Here is a 20,094-nt window from a genome sequence, read left to right as displayed (position 1 = left end):
GATATTTCAGAAAGGACAAGTGAAATTAGAAAGAGAAGTAGATTGGACAGTTGGGAGTTTCCAGTGACTTCCCCAGCAACAGCATGACTGGAGGGGTAGTGACATATACAAGTCCTTCTGCAGAGCAGGAAGAGTGACAAGGAAGTGAGGAGTGGAGACAGCTTGCAGATAGCTTGCTCATAAGAACTCTGATTGTGAAGATAAGGGAAGGTCTTAAGTAGAGAGAGACATCCAGGAACTTGTGAGGGTTTCTGAATCCAGGGAAAGATCACAGAAAGTAAGAGGAAAAGGACCCAACCAATGTTGAGTTCCCATAGTATGTAACCCTCCCAACAACCCTGGGTAAGGTATGGTGCTTTGTATGTGAGGAAACTGGAGTTTGGAGTTGTTTTTTTTTAAACTTGCTTAAAGGGCACCTGGGTGGCTCAGTCGGTTGAGCGTCCAACTTGGGCTCAGGTCGTGATCTCAGGGGGCCCTGGGATCACTCTGCACTCAGCAGGGAGTCTGCTTCTCCCTCTCCCTCTGCCCCTCTCCCTGCTCATGCTCTCTCTCTCTCAAATAAACAAATACATTTTTTTAAAAAGAATGCCTTAAAACTTGCTTAAGACATGCTACAACATGGATAAACCTTGAGGACATTTTACTAAGTGAAGTAAGCCTGTTACAAAGACAAATACCATATGATTCTCCTTCTATGAAGTACCTAACGTGTCAAATCATAGAGACAGAAAACAGAAGGTGATTAGCAGAGGCTGGGGAGGGGTGAGTAGGGTGTTGTTTAGTGGGTACAGAGCTTCAGTTTTATAAGATAAAAAGAGCACTGGAGATCACTTGCACAACAATCTGAATTACTTAACACGACTGAACTGTACATTTAAAAATGATTAAGTTGGTGAACTTTATGTTACGTATATTTTACCACAATTAAAAAAAAAAAAGTGGGCACCTGGGTGGCTCATTCAGTTAAGCATTTGCCTTCGACTCAGGTCAGGATTCCCAGGTCCTAGGATCAAGCTGGAAACTGACAGGCTCCCTGCTCAGCGGGGAGTCAGCTTCTCCCTCTCCCTCTGCCACTCCCCCTGCTTCTTGGAGCGCGCTCTCTCTCTCACGCTCTCTCTCTCTCTCAAATAAATAAATAAAATCTTTAAAAAAAAAAATGCTTAGGCTCGCACAGCTAGTAAATGGAGGAGGTGGTATTCAAACCCTTGTCTGGCAGGTTGTGAAATCTCTGCTCTTTTCTCTGTGCATCTGCACCAGTCTGTGACGCTAAAGTTGCAGCAGGGAGAGGGATAATTGGTGGAGAAAGTCTTGGAAGGTCAGTAAAGGAGGGGATCTAGAGCCTTGGTGGGGGACCAGCCCAGAACAGAGTAGAATACTCCACTGAGGCTGAAGGGAAGGAGGTGAGGGGGAGATAGCTTGTGGCTGGGAGCTAAGGAGCTTCTGAGAACCTCGGCTTTCTCTGTGAATTTGGAGGCAAACGGGGTGAGGTCAAGCAGGGAGCCTGAGTGAAGAGAGTCTGGAAAAGCCGTTGTGGACAAAACTGATCAGGGTTAGATTTACGAATATACGCCAAGTGAGCTGAGATTGTGGCCATCTTGCCCAACCAAATACGTGGATAAATTCCATGAGGAACTGCCCCTAAGAAATAAACAGTTAGCTGGAGTTCATTCATTAGGTTGGCCAGCACTGTCATAATGGGAAGCATTAGTCATTCCTCTTCGGTCACTAAGAGCCCCAGAAAATGGGTGATTTACCTGTAGATTCAGGCGCAGCTCTGACCTTCTAGAAAACAGTTACTGCAAGGAAACCAGCTTGAGAACCCAACAATCAGAACGGTTGAAGGGTAGTTAGTCTTAAGGGATGGTTCTCCTGCCTGTGCAAAGAGACTTTAAGTTCAAATCATCTTGAGCTGCTCACCACCGAGTGATGAGATTTTCGGTCACATAGGCAGGTGATGCTAACCTTAGGTGGGGGCATCTTTCGAATTATGAAAGACAGCAGCAAGATCCAGGCATGAAATACCTTGCACTTTTTCTTCTATGGGGTTTTAAAGCAGTGGAAATGCCCCCAATACTCCTCAAACGAATTATTATGAGATTACCTAATTCTAAAAATACAGATTTTTCTGATTATTCCACTGTTAATGGGTCCCCTTAACTATCTTAATTTACAGTATACCCATTGCAAACTAAATGGGATTTTTCTAAATAAGAGTATTTGGGTAGTTATAATAATAGGCACAGATCGCTTTAACAAGCTAACACTGTCAGTTCCACTATTTGGCTAAACTCTACATGGAACTAGTTTCATGTAAGCCAGATAATTACAAGTATCATAACTGAACTGAGTTGCTGCACTGTCCTTCAATTTAAAAAAATATTGTATTATGAAATAATTATAAATTCACAGGAAAGTGCAAAGATAGTACAGAGATCCCATGAACCCTCACCAAGTTTTCTCCATGGTTATACCTTACATCCTTAGGATGCGCTACCAAAACCAAGAAGCTGATACCAAAACAATATATGTGTATTGTTCTATGTTATTTTATCCACGTGGGTAAATCTGTGGAACCACCACCACAATCAAGATACAGGACTGCCATCACAACAGAAATCTCTGTCATGCTACACCTTTATTGTCACACCTTCCTCTCTCTCTGCAACCATCCCTAACCCTGGTAACCACCAACCTGTTGTCCATCTCTATAGTTTTGTCATTTTTGAGAATGTTCTAGGAATTATGTAGTTTGACTTATATAGTATGTGACCTTTTGAGATTGGCTTTTTTCACTCAGCATAATGCCTTTGAGATTCATCTAAATTGTTGCACATATAGTTCATTCCTTTTATTGCTGACTAGTATTCCATAGCATGGATGTACCCTTGTTTATCAATTCATTAACAGAGGATGCTTTGGTTGTCTCCAATTTCAGGCTATTATCAATAAAGCTGCTATGAACAATTGTGTACAAATTTTTATGTGGACATAAGTTATTCTTCTGGGGTAAATTGCCAGGAGTGCAGTTGCCGGGTAAGTATATTTTTAGTTTTTAAAGAAATAGCCAAACTATTGTCCAGAGTACCTGTACCGTTTTATGTGCCCACCAACAATGGGTGAGTGACCCAGTTTCTCCACATCCTTTCCAGCATTTGGTATTGTCACTAATTTTTATTTGAGCTGCTCTCGTAGGTGTGTGGTGGTATCTCACTGTGGTTTTAATTTGCATTTCCCTAAAGACTAATGATGTTGAACATATTTATGTAAACACATGAAGTTTATAACTGGTTTCAGAGTTTCTTTTGGCACATCATTTTACTCCCTCCAAGCCTCAACATTCTCATCTGTAAAATGAATTTCACTATGTAACTCTCCGAATCTAAAATTCTATGCACCACTGAATCTACCTTGGTTGAGTTTGTTTGCAACGTAAGGAGCTTTTAATTTTCCCTTTGTGCCTCAGCTGTTCCCATCCACCATGCATTGACAAGTAATGGCTGTTATCCACGGTCTTCACTGACATTTCCATGAAATGTTTAAGAACCCCCTATGCGCTTCATCTTGCCCTACGGGCCTCACTCAGCATTTAAGTCACATTATCAAAAGCTAAACAAAAAGATTCACATTTTCACAAATTGATAAGGGACTTTATATAAATTTTCTGATTCATTGTAAAGTTGTTTTTGGTTTGTTCCCAGGGTTCATTATAGAACATGGTTTGGAATAGACGATACCTTACAATTTTCATCACGCATTACTTGAGTGCCTAGTGCATGCAGCTAGGGTGGGGTATGGGAAGAAGCACAAGCCCTATGTGGAGAAGGACTTGGTTTTGATCATGCCTTTGCCACTTAGGAACTGTGACCTCGTAAAGAAACATAACTCATCTGAACGTCAGCAAAATGGACAGAACACCTGCTGCCGAAGCCGCTACAACACAGAGATCATATACGTAAAGCGGCCGGTTCACAGTTAGCACTCAGTAAGTGGTCGCTCTAATTGTGTGGGCTGGGAGGGGGTGTCCCTGGATGAGGAGCGATGCAGCACGTGCCACGCCCTCTGCTCTGCACCTTCACACACACACAGGCAGCTCGTTCAGTTCCCACGGCAACACTGGGAGACAAGCATTTACAAGCCCTGGGGTTTTTTAAAGACTTTATTTATTTTATTTTAGAGTGAGAGCATAAGCAGGGGGAGGGTCAGAGGGAGAGAGAGAATCTCAAGCAGACTCCACGCTGAGTGCCGAGCCAACTCGGGCCTTGATCCCACGACCCTGAGATCGGGACCTGAGCTGAAATCAAGAGTCGGCTGCTCAACTGACAGAGCTACGCAGGTGCCTCGACAAGCCCTGTTTTTTAGAAAAGTGAGGCTCAGAGAAGTTAAACTATTTATTTTTTTTTTTTTAATTTTACTTTTATTTTTATTTTTTTTAAGATTTTATTTGACAGAGACACAGCGAGAGAGGGAACACAAGCAGGGTAAGTGGGAGAGGGAGAAGCAGGCTTCCCGCCAAGCAGGGAGCCCGATGCGGGGCTCGATCCCAGGACCCTGGGACGATGACCTGAGCCGAAGGCAGACGCTTAAAGACTGAGCCACCCAGGCGCTTCCGAGAAGTTAAACAATTTAAAATCACCCTGATTTTAAGTGAAGGAGATGACATTTAAACTGTGTTCTTTTTTTTTTTTTCCCTCCAAACAAGCAAACTGTGTTCTTATGGGGTTAAGCCAGAATCTAGCCAGAGGGTCTAGCTGGGGTGACAGGCGGGGTAGAAACACAGGATAGCAAGTGTCAGTGAAGGGGCAGAGCCAAAAAGCGCTTAGGAGTTTAGAGAGGGAGTTAATTCTGAGGCTTGGCCAGTTGGGAAATGGGAAAGGCAAAAGGAAACTAGCGGATTAGAACATACTCTGTGTCACCAGACATCTCTGAGTTCCTAGATGTCACCCTCACAACTGCTTGTTGGCCCTGGAAGCCCAGCCCAGCTGCTTCAGGGAGGGAGACAGCTCTCTGCACTTCCAACCATTCCCTCTCTCTCTCCTCCCTTTTGTTAATGGAATATTGATATGCAGGCCCTCCTAGTTCACTCTGAAGTTTTATCCAAGTTGTGTTTTTCAGCATGACCACAAAAGGTCACTGTCAGGGTTGTATTTCTTCTATTAACATAAAACCTGGGGTCTATGTTATAGAAATTATGTTCTGGATTACCTTCTCCAAAATCATTTTCTTTGATGTGAGCTTGATTTTCTTATAAGGGTATGTCTGAGCCATTTCTGCACTTGCTACTTTTCCAGAATGTCATTGGGCTCCATTGCCTTCTATAGTCTGGCTCCGAGTAGGCATTACGGAAATTCATTTAATCAGTATGCCTACATATTGAGTGCCCACCATGTGCTGGGCACTGGAGTCTGAGGCCTCATAGAACATACATTCTATGAATAGCTGATTAACTTACGAAGGCCATAAATATTTAATTTGAATGTCAATATCTGTGGCAGATTATTAGTAAGAAATTGGAGTTAACAAAATTGGTGGCTTTAATGAAAATACAGCGTATGCAGTGTCATACAGATAAACTGCTAATTCCTTTTGGCAGGGGACAATCCTTGAAAATTTCATCATGGGGGCTATAAACAAGTCATCCTGTGGAGTGATTTCAAGTCTGTGAAGCTGGGCAAGTTTACAGATCTTTGAAATTTGATCTCAGTTCCAGTTGCAAGGGCCTACATTGGGTTAGAGTAGCTTGCCTTTTGTCTTCAACCCTCCTTGATCCTCAGGGATCGATGACTAACTCAGTCTTCTAGAAGTAAGGTGGAGGATAGCCCGAGTACTCAGCCTCTGGGGGTTACATCTGGTTTGGCAACTTCCTGTTGTGTGTAATGCACAGACCACGTATTTGTCACTGTTTTGTGAGTAATACGCAGAGTACATGCTTTTAGGTCTTTTAACGTGCATCAAGGGGTTGTGTTTTAGCAGCTGATGGGACTCCAAAGGTTTTACTTTTTATTACTTCAACCTTTCAAATTTCCCCAGGATTGTCAGCTTTCAGAGTTTGTATCTTCTCAGTGTGTTCCCAGAATTCCCTATTTACGCCACCATCATGTTGCTCAGAAAAAAAAAAAAAAATAGAGCTTTCACTGAGTTCAGATAACAGATTCACCTCAGAATCCCTACTGATACCTCAAAAGGGAAAAAGGAAAGACTGCCTTAGCTTGGGGTGAATGTCTCATTTCTCTCTTGGTTTCACTTCCTTTCTGTTCAGGTGGCTTCCCATTTCGTCTGCAGCCTCCTGTTCCCTGAATGTATTTTCCATTTGAGAAGCTGTTTTCTCAGAAGCTGTTTTTCTCCTCAGTTGTTCCCACTCTCTGGCCCCTGTTTTGCTCCTTCAGAGGTCTGGCTGCCGCCACGGTACTTGCCTCAGACCCAGTCTGGCCTTGCCAGGGCTCCGGGCCAGCCCAGCTCTCCAGCTACCACTCCGCCACCATTCAGCTCCGACCGTCCAGCTCCAACCGACTCAGAACCTTCTGGTCTCAAACATTCTCTCACACCCCACCCCCGCCAAGGACGAATGCAGAAGTTCCTGCTGGGTTCAGCTAACTCTGAAGGGAGGAAAGGGGAGAGGGAAAATTATACGTGATTGGTTCTGCTCAGAAGGAGCAGTTTCACACACTTCCCAGGTCATTGATATGAATTGATGAAATTTGTATTGCAAAAACTTTCATTAACTAAGTACCTGCATAACAATAGAAAGGAAAATTCAGATTATGTAACAGCTCTACTGGCCTTAAGAATAAAAGAGATATATTAGGTTTCAGATATTTGGGCCCCCAGGATGGCTGGGAATTCATTTCTCGGCACCTCTTGTCAGAGCTTTCAAGAAAAACCGTGCCTTGTGTGAGAACCTCTGTATTCTGTTTTTGTCCCTGATACATGTGTGGGGGAGGAGGAGTGTAGTTAGAATGTTTGGGATCGCTCATGTCACAGACAAGGCAATAACAAGACGAAGTATTAAATAAAGAATGTTAATGTTGCTAAAACCTTTGAAGAACTCGGGCAAGCCTTTGGAGTGTTCATTCTGGGCCCCTGGAATGTCACACCATCTTGGGTGGGATATTTCCCCTCTATGACTTCAGTTGTAAGATGACACTGTTCTTTTGCGCCAGCACATGAGGACTAGCTAATTAAAATAGTGTACTGGTTCCTTCTAGAAGTATTTACTGAGTCGCTAATACACACAAGGCATTGTGCAAACAGACTGTGTGATATGACATAAAATTTTAAAAATAGATCGCCAAAAATAAACTCCATGATAGGATTATGTAAAACCTTTTAGATAATTTTAGCTCTTCGGATATACAAACAGGCTTCTAGTTCTACCGTTTTGAATGAACTGACCTATTTTTTTCTACCATCACTCTTCCCTTCCAAATCAATTCATTCATCTTAGTCTACAGCTAATTTCCATCTGTTTTCTAATGGTATGACCAGAGCTGCCATGTAAGGTTGAGCCCTGCATAAGAATAAATACCCCACCAAGAGGGCAAACAGGGTAGAAATGTCCTGCTGGGCTAAGCCATGACCCTGCCTGGGTCAGTGTCTACCAGAGAAAAAGAATAATTTTCTAATTTTCACAAATGTCCCATATGGGTTAGCTGTAGCCCTGCTCATGTCCTCAGTTGGTTCATGAGCCAGAAATAGAATACATGGGCAGGGTTTGCTGAGTTTACAGAGTTTATCAAACAAGATATACAACAAAGATACATTTGATGATGTAAATGATATTTATATTGCTATGTGGTAAGTCACTCCTGTAAGTGGCTGTGTCTGCTGGGTCTTTTTTTTTAACTCAGCCAAGCCAACTGTGGGGAAGCAAAAGGAAGCTTGTTGAAGAAGGAGGCCACAGTGAGAGCTTTGGTGAGTTCCCCTGGAGGCACAGTTTGGTGGTGTGTGTGGGGGTAGGAGGTTCCTCCTCAGCACGGGGTCCCCATGTTCTGAGTATCTCCAGAAATCTTATGTCCAGGGGAGTCCAGAGTCCTGGGGTCTGTACTCATATTTAACGTACTGAAAGACATAAGCATCCCCCGCTCTGGTAGAACATGACCTTCTTACTGAGAATCAAAGATGGCAGGCATCAGAAGCCTCTGGCTCAAGAGGAGAAGCTGTTGAGCGAGTAGACCAATCTACTCCTTTCACCATCAAGAGGCCAAGAACACCTTTCCTTGTTCTGCAAGGTTAGGTGGTAAGCATTATAAATAGAAGAAAAGTGAGTGGAATGATTTAAAGAAAGGATTGCTGTTCCCCGAATTTCCCCAGAACCATCCAAACTTCCACCAGATTCATTTGACTTAACTCTTTTCATGGAGAGTTAAGGTAAGATACACTACTTGTCAATCTCACTACAAGATGAATTCATTTAATAACTTTGATTTCTTAACTGCTGGCTGATCTGCTGGAGTGAAAGCAGCTTTGATGGATTGATGAGATCCTGCAGAGGTTTGATAGGGGTGTGTTACCCGTTGAGTTGTGTCTCTAAAATTCATGTTTAAGTCCTAACCCCCAGTACCTAAGAATATGACCTTACTTGGAAATAGAGTTGTTGCAAATGTAAATTAGTGAAGATGAGGCCATACTGGAGGAGAGTGGATTCCTAATCCAGTATGATTGGTATCCTTTTAACAAAGGGAAATTCAGACACACACACGCACACACACACACACACACACAGAACACCATGTGAAGACTGAAGTTATACAGTCACAAGCCAAGGAATTAGTAGAAGCTAAGAGAGAAGCCTGGAACAATTCTTTCCCTGGTGCCTTCAGAGGGAGCATGGCCTTGTCAACACTTTGATTTTGAACAAATTTCTGTTGTTTTAGAAGCCACCCAGTTTGCCTTACAATGTCATGGAAACCCTAAGAAACCAATACAGGGTGGAATGGGGAGAGGATGGTGGGGCATGGCAACTGGGGCATGTTTATCTTGCCAAAGCTGACCACAGTATCTCCTCTCCGTATGTTCTTCCGATGTGACTTTGACAATCTTCCCATTGAATGTTGGGGTCTATGTCCCCTCCCCTTGAAACTGAGCAGAAATTTTGTGACTTTCTTGACTTAGGGAATGGCAAAAGTCACACTATGTGACTTCCCAGGCTAGGTCATAGAAATACTATGCGCCTCTGCCTTGGTCTCTTGGGATACTCACTGAGAGAGACTAGCTGTCATGAAGCAATCTCGCTGCCCTGAGGCCACCATGCTGTGAGGAAGCCCAATCTAACCTACACAGAGAGGCCACATGGAGAGTCCTGAGTCTACCTGGAGCAAATTCCAGCCAGTATTTGACTGCAACCCCAAGCCAGAAAGACCCAGCCCAGCCCTACCTAAACTCCTGACTCACCGAGACTGTAAAAGATAAAAAAATGATGGTTGTTGTTTGAAGCCACTAGAGTTGGGATTTGTTACACAACCTGCAGGGTTTGGGGCAACCAGAAGCCAGAGGGACATCGGAGAAAGGCAGCCAGTGGGAAAGGGAGATGCAGAGATGTCCCAGAGAGATAAAAGGCTCAAAGATGGCAAATGTCCAAAGAAAGAGAGGTAGTGAAGGCATTCAGAAAGGGTGATGAGGGACTCTTCCTCAGTCAAGTGGAAAATGCCTGGGCTGGGAGACCTGGGCTCCCTCCTAGAGCTGCCGCCCACTGCCTGAGTCTTCAGGCAAGGGCCCTCTTCTTGCTGGAGAAAACTCTGCGAACTGCGAAAACTCTGCAAAATTGTGTGTGAAAGGAGGAGCTAAAGAGCAAGAATGTGTCCCCTTGCACCGATTCTGGGGCCACCAAGCACTCTTCTGACCCTGATTAGCTGTTCTCACATAGACTCTGCTGCCAGAAAATTTGCTGACCAGCTGAGACACACATCTGACCCACTTGGCAATCGTGTTTCTCACCATAAATTAATCCATTGGCCTTGGAGTTTATGCACTCATCTGATCAGCGCGTGGGGCCACCTGACCTGCACATGTGAAGACAAAGACCCCAGACGTAATCAAATCGGGGGTGACCCTGCTGAGGGACCCTGCCAGAAAGTGATCACTGGCCTCTCTAGTGGATGACTATTCCTCACGGCTGCAACTGCCAAAACAGTCTCGGGCCAAAAATAGAAGAGGAAAAACCAAGCAGCTCCTCAGAAATAAGGAAGGCTCAGAAGAACTAAAAAATAGTGGGAGCAAGAAGAGAGAGGCAGAGAGAGGAGAGAGGCCAGCCATCTGATGGGACAGCTCAGGACCCCTGGGGCAGAGCAGTCCGGCCCCCGGGAAAACCCTGCCTGACCTTCACACTGCTTTCCAAACTGCTTTCCTTCCCATTACACTGCCTTGGAGACCAGCTACATCTTGGTCTGTATGTGCCTAAAAGGAAAACAGATTATAAATGGAGCAGAGTGGAAGAAGAAGAAGTAGGGAGGAGGAGGAGAGGGAGGAGGAGGAGGAGGAGGAAGAGGAGGGAGGGGGAGAGCTGAACAGATTTCTTGTCCAGTGTTCTTAACCCACATATTAGGTAAAGACAGCCCAAAGTCAAAACCTAATTCTGGTGACAGCACAGTTTGTTGTGTTTGATATCTATGTTATCAGCTATTTCATAGATTCCAGTTACTGAGCATCTGTCATCAGCAAACATGAGTTAATAAAGCCATGACAGGTCTATAATTATTAAGAAATAACGAAATTTTGAACCACTGGTAAAATGAAGGTTACAACATGCTGGGTATTATTTAAAAGTACCCCTTTATGTTACATGTATATAGCTCTTAAATTATAAAATCCCCACAGGAGAGGCAGAAATGCAGCAAGCTCATTACAGAAGGTCTTCTCACCACATCCTTGACCTTGCCTCTGCCTCTTCCTCTTCATCCATTTGGACATTTTCGCTTTGTGTGAAGTATAGGGTGAAGCCCTGGGAGCACAAAGAGGCCTTGATCATTCATACCTCTGAGGAGAGTACCACACAGTTGGAGAGACAAGACATTTACATAGACGTATCACCTGTTTGACTCTCAGTGTCCATCCAGAAATATATTAAGTCCTAACTATTTTAATGGTGAGAAACCATTCCCCACATAAAGCTGCCCTCTTCACAGTGCAACACTGTTTAACAGATGGCATAGAAATTGCCTGTAGCAACCCTGAAAACAAGATAAGCAGGGACAGTTGTGTTTTTCTGTGACTCAGTTGGCACCAGAGGCGAGAGGTGTACAGTAGGATCTTCATCCATGGAAGTAGGTGGGGACAGTGAAGCAAGAAGTAGGCTTGGCAGGTGGGTTCTTTAAGGCCTGTCTTTACCTGTGGTTGCGATATTAAAGCCAGAGGGCAAATGTCATGGTCAAGGGAGGGGAAAGGTCAAGCCCAAGGTACATGTTCAAAGCCAGTTGTCAAAGTTGGGGCCACCGAAGGAAGTGTCTGGGCTGAGGTGTGTGGTCAGACAGAGAGGAGTGGGACAGATGAATGTAACTGCTGTCCATCCTAGGACAATTCAGCAGGACAAGAGGTAAATGTTGGTGAGGATTTTAGGGGAGTAAAGGAGGATCGAGGGGATGTTCATTCTCCTAGTGAGGCTTTTCTTTATTCCCAGTGCATATACATATGGAGAATAAGCATATGTATAAAGGTGAGTCAGGCCCATCTATGAGAAGCCGGTAGAGAAAGAATTGAACCCCCGTCTGAGACTGAGACATACTCTCATTTTTGCATTCAAGATTGCAGTTGGGTCCAGGTCACTGCGGTGCTACCAAAGGTGATAAAACGTCTGATAATTAGTGTCCTTACTTTCCCACAAACATCAGAAAGAATGAGATCATTTCCGCAGATCCGACCAGGCATACTTCCAAGATTCCAAGCTATCCGGCAGGTTTGCCATAAGAACAGGGCACTTTCACTTTCTCTCAGGCCAGGAACTGTGTAAAATGATCCAGCCATTCATAGGCCATTGTAGAAACTCACTGGCTAATCTCATGGGCTGATCTAACCCTGTCCGTAGGGTCACCGCAAATGCACCTGTGATGTTCAAAGCTCTTACATAATAAACATTCTCGTGAAAGAAGAGGAAGAGCATGTTAGAGTGTAGTGAGCTGCCCCGAACTGGTGGTATTCCAGTGGAGGCTGGATGCTCAAGTCAGAGGTACTGTAGAGGACATTTCCTGTCCTGGATCAGAAGGTTCCCTCCAGCTCTGAGATTTTCTGATCTCACGAAAATTTCATGATTCCCTATCCTTCCGCCATAAAGGCTCAAACCTATGATATCCATAGGTTATCATAGATGTGGCCAAGAATGTTGACCACTGGACTTGAGTCTATGGGGGACAAGGGGACCATGCTTCCTAGAGGAAAAACCACCGGGAAAGAGCTATCTTCAATCATTGATCTGGTGTAAAAAGGTTGATGACTCCATTTTGCTTTGAAAGGAAAAGTTTTTAGTCAGATATATGCAATTTTCCTTATAGCTCAAAAACAAATTATGCAATATTCAGCAAAATCTGAGAACCCAGCATTGACATTTTTAGCCTGCTTTGTCAAGATTCTCTTAGTATTTGACAAATTTTAACTCAAATTCACAAACTCCACGAGATAAGAAGGAACTCACAGTGTGTATCAGTCTTGAAAGGGGTATGTCATTGTTAATTTTTTTTTTCTTCAGCAGCTATTTCTTATTGGATTGGGATTAGTGCCTACTTTAGAAAGAAAACATCAATGACTCACTAACTCCTGAGTTGATTTTCTAGGAAAGGGGCTGGTTTTACTTTGATCTAATAACATGCTTTGCACAGTATCACCTGAATTGAGATTGAAGTCTGTGGTTATGAAGCAAAGCCAAACTCCTAGCCCACAGTGGGTTCAAACCCATAATCCAGGTCCCATCAATATTATGCTGTGATCAGTTTGTGCACCTAAAGAAGCCAGAGGCAAGGGAATGATGTTATAAGACTAGCCTGCAAACTCTCTGACAGCAGGAATCATGTCTGTCCTTTGCACTGCTATATTCTAGAATCCAGTACAGTGCCCAGGACTGTAGGTATTAAATACATAGTTATTGAATGAATTAATTTTTCCCCAAAGTATCAAGAGCCTATATATCTTCCATTTCTCCTTCCCCTCTTCCTTCCCCTGAATCCCATTTTCCAAAGGTATCTACTCTTCAGCATTTCATGTGTTGAACGATTATTTTAGAAAGAAAAGGATTTTCACATGATTGGGAGGAAAAAGTGTCAAAATGGGAAAACTTACTCAAGTCTTGAAACCAAGGACAAAATTCCCTCAAAAGTTGATATTAACTAATAATAAAGATAGAGTTTGGAAAAAGACCAATCAAGATCACCATACCTTCTCTGACTCAACTTCTATGAGGGCGGTTCACCTGGACAGGCGTTGGGCTTTGTCGTTGTCAGGCGCCCCTCTCCTTGCAAGCACTAACCAAGATGTGCTTTCCTCTATCGTGGGAGCGGTGTTCCTGGTCCTCCTGTGATCGCAAAGTGAGGCCCAACCCATTTGTAAATGGAGCTTGGAGTGGCTGGTGCAGAAAATGAGACTGTGTGGAGCTGCAGGAGAGACAATCTGTGGCCCCTTGAGTCCCCCCCCCCCCCCCCCCCCCAGCCATGGGGTCTTCTGCGGCCCCCCCCCCCCCCCCCCCCCCCCCCACGCCAACTCCAGCCCCTCCCACAATGGACCCTCAGCCGATAGTTTCTGGTTCTGAAAGCCAGTAAGTGAGGAAAACTCCACAAGCCCTCCTCCCCTTCTCTGTCAACTTTTAGGGACTTGTCCCTGTGATCAGCAGGAAGCCCAGCCCTACTTATCTTACTGACACTTCTCACTTCACAGCTCCGGGTAGGATGATAAATGAAAACAGAGGAACGGCAGTTCTCAAAGTGTGATGTGAATGCCCCAGGGGCCTCAAGGCCCTTTCAGGGAGTCCGTGAGGTCTAAGTCATGATTTCCCTGTTTCTTTTAATCTCCATCTCTCACATGTGCCCAGTGGAGTTTTCTGGAGGCTACATGACACATGATGACATCATCTCTCTGACGGTCAATAGATATGAGCTTGTGTTTTCTTGTACTTAAACATCTTTTTAATGTTTAATTTATAATACAGTAAATAGCAATAGATATATCCCACAGAAACAAAAGCTCTTTGGTGTCCTCAATAATTAAGAATAAAGGCGCTCTAAGGCCAAAGAGCAAGAGAACCACTGATTTAAAAAAGCACACAGTGTTTCCTGCTCTGCCCTTTCCCTCCCTCTCACTCCCCAGACAGCCACAACCCGTCCTTATCCTGGGGGACTTGAAGAACCACGCAGAGGCCACAGTCTGCTTGGGTAGGAGTAGAGGTCGCCGCTCTGAGGATGCAGCTCAACTGATACCCATGTCTGATAGGTTCCATGACGAATGTGGAGTTGAGCCATGTTCTGTCCTCTAAGTGGGGGAAAAGCCACATAGTTTTGAGTGTTTGGAAAGTGTGTCGGGGTCATTTACTGTTAACCTTTGAAATACTCTTATGAGTCACAGAAAAGGAAAACTGAGTTACATGCGTGACTGTGATGAGTAATTCAGCAAAAGCCTGGAGATTAGAACTTCGGCTTCCTTACTCTCAATTCTGTGCTAGTGCAGAGAGAGATCACAGCCAACATGGCTCTGCTTTGGCTCTGAGCTGCCTGGTGTCCTGGGGCTGGCACTTTCGTGATTGCTATGGTCTGAATGTTTGTGTCCCCTCCAGGTTCACGTGTTGAAACCCTAACGGCAAGGGTGATGATATTAGTAGGTGGGGACTTTGGGAGGTGCTTAAGTCATGCCAGTGGAGGGATGCCTGGGTGGCTCAGTCGTTCAGCGTCTGCCTTCGGCTCAGGTCATGATCCCAGGGTCCTGGGATCGAGCCCTGTGTCGGGGTCCCTGCTCAGTGGGAAGCCTGCTTCTCCCCCTCCCTCTGCCTGCCGCTCTGCCTACTTGTGCTCTCTCTCTCTGTATCAAATAAATAAAAATAAAATCTTAAAAAAAAAAGTCATGCCAGTGGAACCCTCATGAATGGGCTTAGAGGCTCTGAGAGATCCCTGGCCCAGTTCTATCATGTGAGGATGCCATCAGAAGCCCACAGTCTGCAACTGAGAACAGGGCCCCCATCCGACCACACTGACACCCTCATCTCAGACTTGCAGTCTCCAGATCTGTGAGAAATACATTTCTATTGTTGATAAGTTTCCCCAGCCTATGGTGTTTTGTTGTACAGCCAAATGGACTAAAACAGTGACTGTCATCAGAAACAAACATATGTAATCAATAGATCATGTTGTGGTTATGCCCTCGAAGGAATTCCAGAAATTCATATCACAAAGGGGCTCCAGTAGTGACAACAAAAAACTGTCTATTTGGGGGCCTTGCTTCCTCTTGACTCTTCTGCTAATTTTCCAGATGGTGCTGTCCTTAATATTCCCTCTGAATTGGGTCCCATCCAGATGTGAGCTGTACAGAGCCTGACAGCATCTTGGAAGGGCTGCCTCCTGCTCGTCTGGAGGCCTCGCCTTTTCATACACACACACCCCCACACACACACACACCTTGCTATCTGGCCCTCGGATACAGGGAAGAGCTTTACCTCAACAACACCTTCTTTCTATTTTTCCTGAGGCATGAAATTTCATAGGAGAAAAAGGCTTCCCAACATGAAAAATAAAATATGAATGCCACAAGGAGAGATACTGCTTTTTGACAGTGCCCGGAAGAAATCGTTCCCAGATATTTTTCTAGGAATGGATTTTGACCCAAGGGTTGAGAGCCTATTACGACACTCACGGTCCTAATGGGAGGGCGAGCAGATACACTGAAACCGTTCTTCCCATACTCTTCCCACACAACCCCGGAGTCCAGGTTCTCCCCTTTCTTTCCAAAGAGCTCCTCGCCCCAGAGAGAACCAACAGGATTAGTATTAAGCCTAAAATCCCAACTGAGAGCAACTCTGTTCCAGTTTCCCTCCCTTCCCTGAGAGCAGGAGGCCAGGCAACTAAGGGTTCTCTTTGTTTGCAGTCCAAGGCTATGCCACTCATCAGGATCTGGGAGCGGAGACTCCTAGGGCCCCTCTTTGTACCTAGCCTTGGCCTACAATGTCTCAGTGACTGAGGGCTCAGTACAACCCCAAACTGGCCACAGATTTTAGCCAGATCCCAAGCTGTCAGAACTTCTTCAGCCTGGCAACAATAATGAGATGTAATGTGTAAGCAGAGAACTCTCTGTACAAAGTGCCTTCATGCACATTTTTCACACCAATGTCTGGGATGTAGGCATTATCACAACTGTTTCTTTTACTCAAGATTACTGCTTTGCCGCCTTAGCATCTACGAGCTCCACTTTTTTCTGATAAGAGGAACCCCTGCTCCTGACAAACACATAACATACATTGGAAAATCAGTTCTCCTGACTCCAATGTGTGCTTCTGGTTGAGAAGCACCCATCTTAAACCTGGAACCCAAACACAGCCCATCGTGCACTGGTTACTCTCTCATTGCTAGCCCCCAGACCCAGCTTCTGCTCTGTATTGTGCCCTGGAAGGTTGTGGCCCTCAGACTGCCCCTCCAGGGCTCCCTGGCCTGGCCAGGTCTGGCCGCTTGCTAGGAGGAACATCCTCAGCAAACGTCAGAAAGCCGGAGGGGAGAAAGGTTGGGGTTTTCAGGGACCCGTTCTCCAAGCACCTCACTGCGGTCTGCCAGTGGCTGTGTTTCTCCAAAGGCATAGGACTTGCTAGAAGGCGCTTCTTCAAGGTCCCCTGCCTTCGCCTGCCCCTTCAGTTTTGGGGATGTAACGGCTTCCTTCTGCTGCACGCCTCTGGGTACCTGACTTTGGGTTTCCTCAATCCTGATGGTCTCTCTGTGAATAATCCTGTGATTGAATTCTCCTTGGCTAAATCACGTTGAGTGCGTCACCTATTTCTTACCAGGACTCTGTTACCCACAGCCGATCTTAGACACTCTTCCGGATGGTCACAGCAATGAGTCCGAGGAGTGGCCTGTGATGCAGTTCAGACCAACCACAGTTCTCCTATGTAAAAAAAAAAGTTTTGTAACCAGAGCGGGGAGAGGGAAGCTCATTCTTCTGGAATGGTGAAGGGCTGAAGGTATCTCTGAGCTTCATGCTGGCGGCAATATCCCCTCCTCATTTGAATCTTGGTTTAAATTCCTTGGGTCCTCACACTGCCCTGATTCCTGCCTTCCAAATAGCTTCCTTCTTTGTGTCTAAGCCAGTCTGAGTAGGTTTCTATTACCTGCAACCATTGCAATTCAGATGGCTAAGTCAGCCAATGAGTGGAAGGGTTGAAGTTCCAGCTCTAGTCATCTGCCTCCAAAGCCAATACCCTTAGACAGAGAGTCTACATTCGTAACTGACCCAGATGTCTTCCCAAGGCCCACCGCAGCTCTGGAAAGTCCCACCATTAGAGATAACTCCAGTGGGAAGAAGCGCATTGTGTCCAGGAGTTACCCAGAGCATGCTACAGACATAAATGCATTTTAAATAATAAGAATTTTTTAAAATAATAAGATTATAAGTGAAAAGTCTGCATTAACTAAAAGTGGACTGAGTCTCATCTTTGATGAGCTTTTTCCTGAAAGAAATCTTAACATAAATCCTTTAGTAAAGCACAGACTCTCCATTTGTCTTCTTTGTAAGACCAGATTTTCACTCATACTGGTATTGTGTGAGCCCTTGGTAAATGAGGATTGCTCCACCTCCCAAAGTATTTCCCAGCTTATCACTGACAGGAGATGGAAGGACTGGTCTCAATGGATACCCCAAAAAAGAGGTGTCCCTGAAGGTACTCCACCATCAAGACAGGTGGAATTGCTGAATCTCGTCCAGATGCTGATAAAAAATAACTAAGGGAAGTTTTCACGGGGAGTTTCAGATCACCATAGTGTAACTCACAAGATGGATTTCAGAATAGGGTGACTATAACCTAGATTAGAGGAAGTTCTATATAAAACCAAGGGCTCTGGGGACCTGATGTTCTCCCTTTTCTTTACCTGTCCTTGTAAGTAGCTTCCCCATACTCCAGGAATCTCTTTAATGAGGTAATACGTTCTCCTTCCAGCTAGTTCTTTTGATATTGTAACTCATGCCAATTGGCCTCCCATGCCCACTTGGTGATGTGAGCCATATTATCTGTAGCCATCCAGAAAACGGTATCTTTATTTAAGATAATGAAATCTTGTCCATCATAGGCATGCTGGACAAATGTGGTGCTTCTATCCTCTAGCAACTCCTAGCCCGTCATCCTCTGGTAAGTGTGAAACCCTGGTGTGAAACCTAGGTGGGTCAGGAAGGGGGTTAGACAGAGACATAAAGGTGGGCATCCAGTGGATGACTGGGGGTATGCATCCTCTGCCCCCGAATACATCATCCCACAGGCATGCCTCCGGGAGGTTCCTATGACATAACCCACCTAGCAACAGACATTTGCACGCCGTAGGAACATGATAATTTTTGCCTTGGGGAATTATTCGATAATAGGAACGATCAATTATAAATTTTATAATGCAGTAAAGGAGAGGAAGATATGCAAGAGCCAGAAATATCCTGGGAAAGTTAATGTAGTAAGCCATTGTGCATAAGCAAGTGGCTCACTAAGCCTGGCCACCAGGAAATGAGACACAGAATGGCCAAATTTAGAATGAGAAAGGAGAAGATACAGGTTAGAAGCCTGAATGGGGGTGGCATCAGGATATGGGGGGCAAAGGACAAAGGGCTCCCGAGGAAGAGAGGATTTGGAAGACGCTTCGGGCAGATGGCAGACACTGAACACGATCGACCAGATTGTCCCGGCTTTGCCAAAAGAGTGTAACTCAGCAACTGCTCATGTTCACTGTCAGCCCAAGGACCTCTCTGCAGGAATAGGGGCTGGTGAGGGCAAGCATTCATCTCTGCTGCCTTCCCCACCTGAGTGATCGCGGTGACTACAGATGCGCCAGCCCCAGCCCCTCGGCAGCTGAGTGTACCTCTCCCAGGGACCAGGCAAGGGGTTCTCCACCGTCCACGGAGCCCACGGCTCCTCCTGCCAAGAGACACTCATATGCAATGATGGGATGAGAAAGAGATTCAGTGATCCTATGGCTGGGATCTGAAATGCCCAGGCGAAAATACGTCAGCAAGTGAGTCCCTGGAAGGGAGGCAGAGAGCGAAGATATTTAGAGTCACGGACAATGGCAACCCACATCAGTGGTCCGTGTTCCGCTGCATTCCTCCGGGGACCTAGCTGCTGCTTCATTTTATGTAATCACAGAACCCCAGGAACTGGAGCCTGGAAAGGACCTAAGAGCTCCAGCCCAAGACCTGGAGCCTTTTTTGTCCTGGTTTGGAAACCTCAGGATACAATTTTACAGGTAATCTCAAGTTGTAAGTGAAGTAGAGAGCCCTGCTCTGGACTTGGGGTGGGGAAGTGCCCGGGACCACTCATTGGTCCCCCAGGGTGCTGTCAGAAGGCTTGATAACCCCGATAACCCACGCCCTTGTTTTGTGAATGAAGCCTCTACGTGGGTAAAATGAGGGCTCCTACCCAACCCTGTGCAGGTGCGCGCACACACACACACACACACCAGATCCATCAGAGAACCCACTTAAGGACACAGCCTCCTAAAAAAAAAGTGTTTTAGGGCGCCTGGGTGGCTCAGTTGGTTAAGCGACTGCCTTCAGCTCAGGTCATGACCCTGGAGTCCCGGGATCGAGTCCCGCATCGGGCTCCCTGCTCGGCAGGGAGTCTGCTTCTCCCTCTGACCCTCCTCCCTCTCATGCTCTCTGTCTCTCATTCTCTCTGTCTCAAATAAATAAATAAAATCTTTAAAAAAAAAAAAAGTGTTTTAAAAGCATGGTGCTTTTCCTTGCTCCATAGGGAAGGCTGTGGGTGAGTGGGGTCATCTACCATGTGGGGTCACATCCATGTCCGGGGACTTCTCTGGCCTAAGGACTATACTAGATGCCACCTCTCCACAGTGTTTCCAGATCGCCCAGCCAAATGCTCTTGTCCCTTTGGGAACTCCCCTAGCACTCAGATCTTTTTTTCCCATGTGGCCCTTGCCGCAGCAGGGAACCTTG

The 20,094-nt window shown here is 45.4% G+C and overlaps 1 protein-coding gene across 1 annotated transcript; it reads right to left on the bottom strand.

Moving 5' to 3' along the window:
- Positions 1-14,266: 14,266 nt before the first annotated feature.
- LOC110574193 (major histocompatibility complex class I-related gene protein) lies at positions 14,267-19,940 on the bottom strand. Its single transcript, XM_044916097.1, is given in 8 exon segments — positions 14,267-14,345; positions 14,347-14,439; positions 15,576-15,583; positions 18,007-18,046; positions 18,048-18,312; positions 18,943-19,073; positions 19,075-19,162; positions 19,922-19,940. Coding segments are annotated over 8 exon segments (723 nt in total).
- Between the last annotated feature and the right edge of the window lie 154 nt (positions 19,941-20,094).

Source organism: Neomonachus schauinslandi, chromosome 6, assembly GCF_002201575.2.
Source record: "Neomonachus schauinslandi chromosome 6, ASM220157v2, whole genome shotgun sequence".
Lineage (NCBI taxonomy): Eukaryota > Metazoa > Chordata > Mammalia > Carnivora > Phocidae > Neomonachus > Neomonachus schauinslandi.
This window is presented reverse-complemented; position numbering and strand designations above follow the sequence as displayed.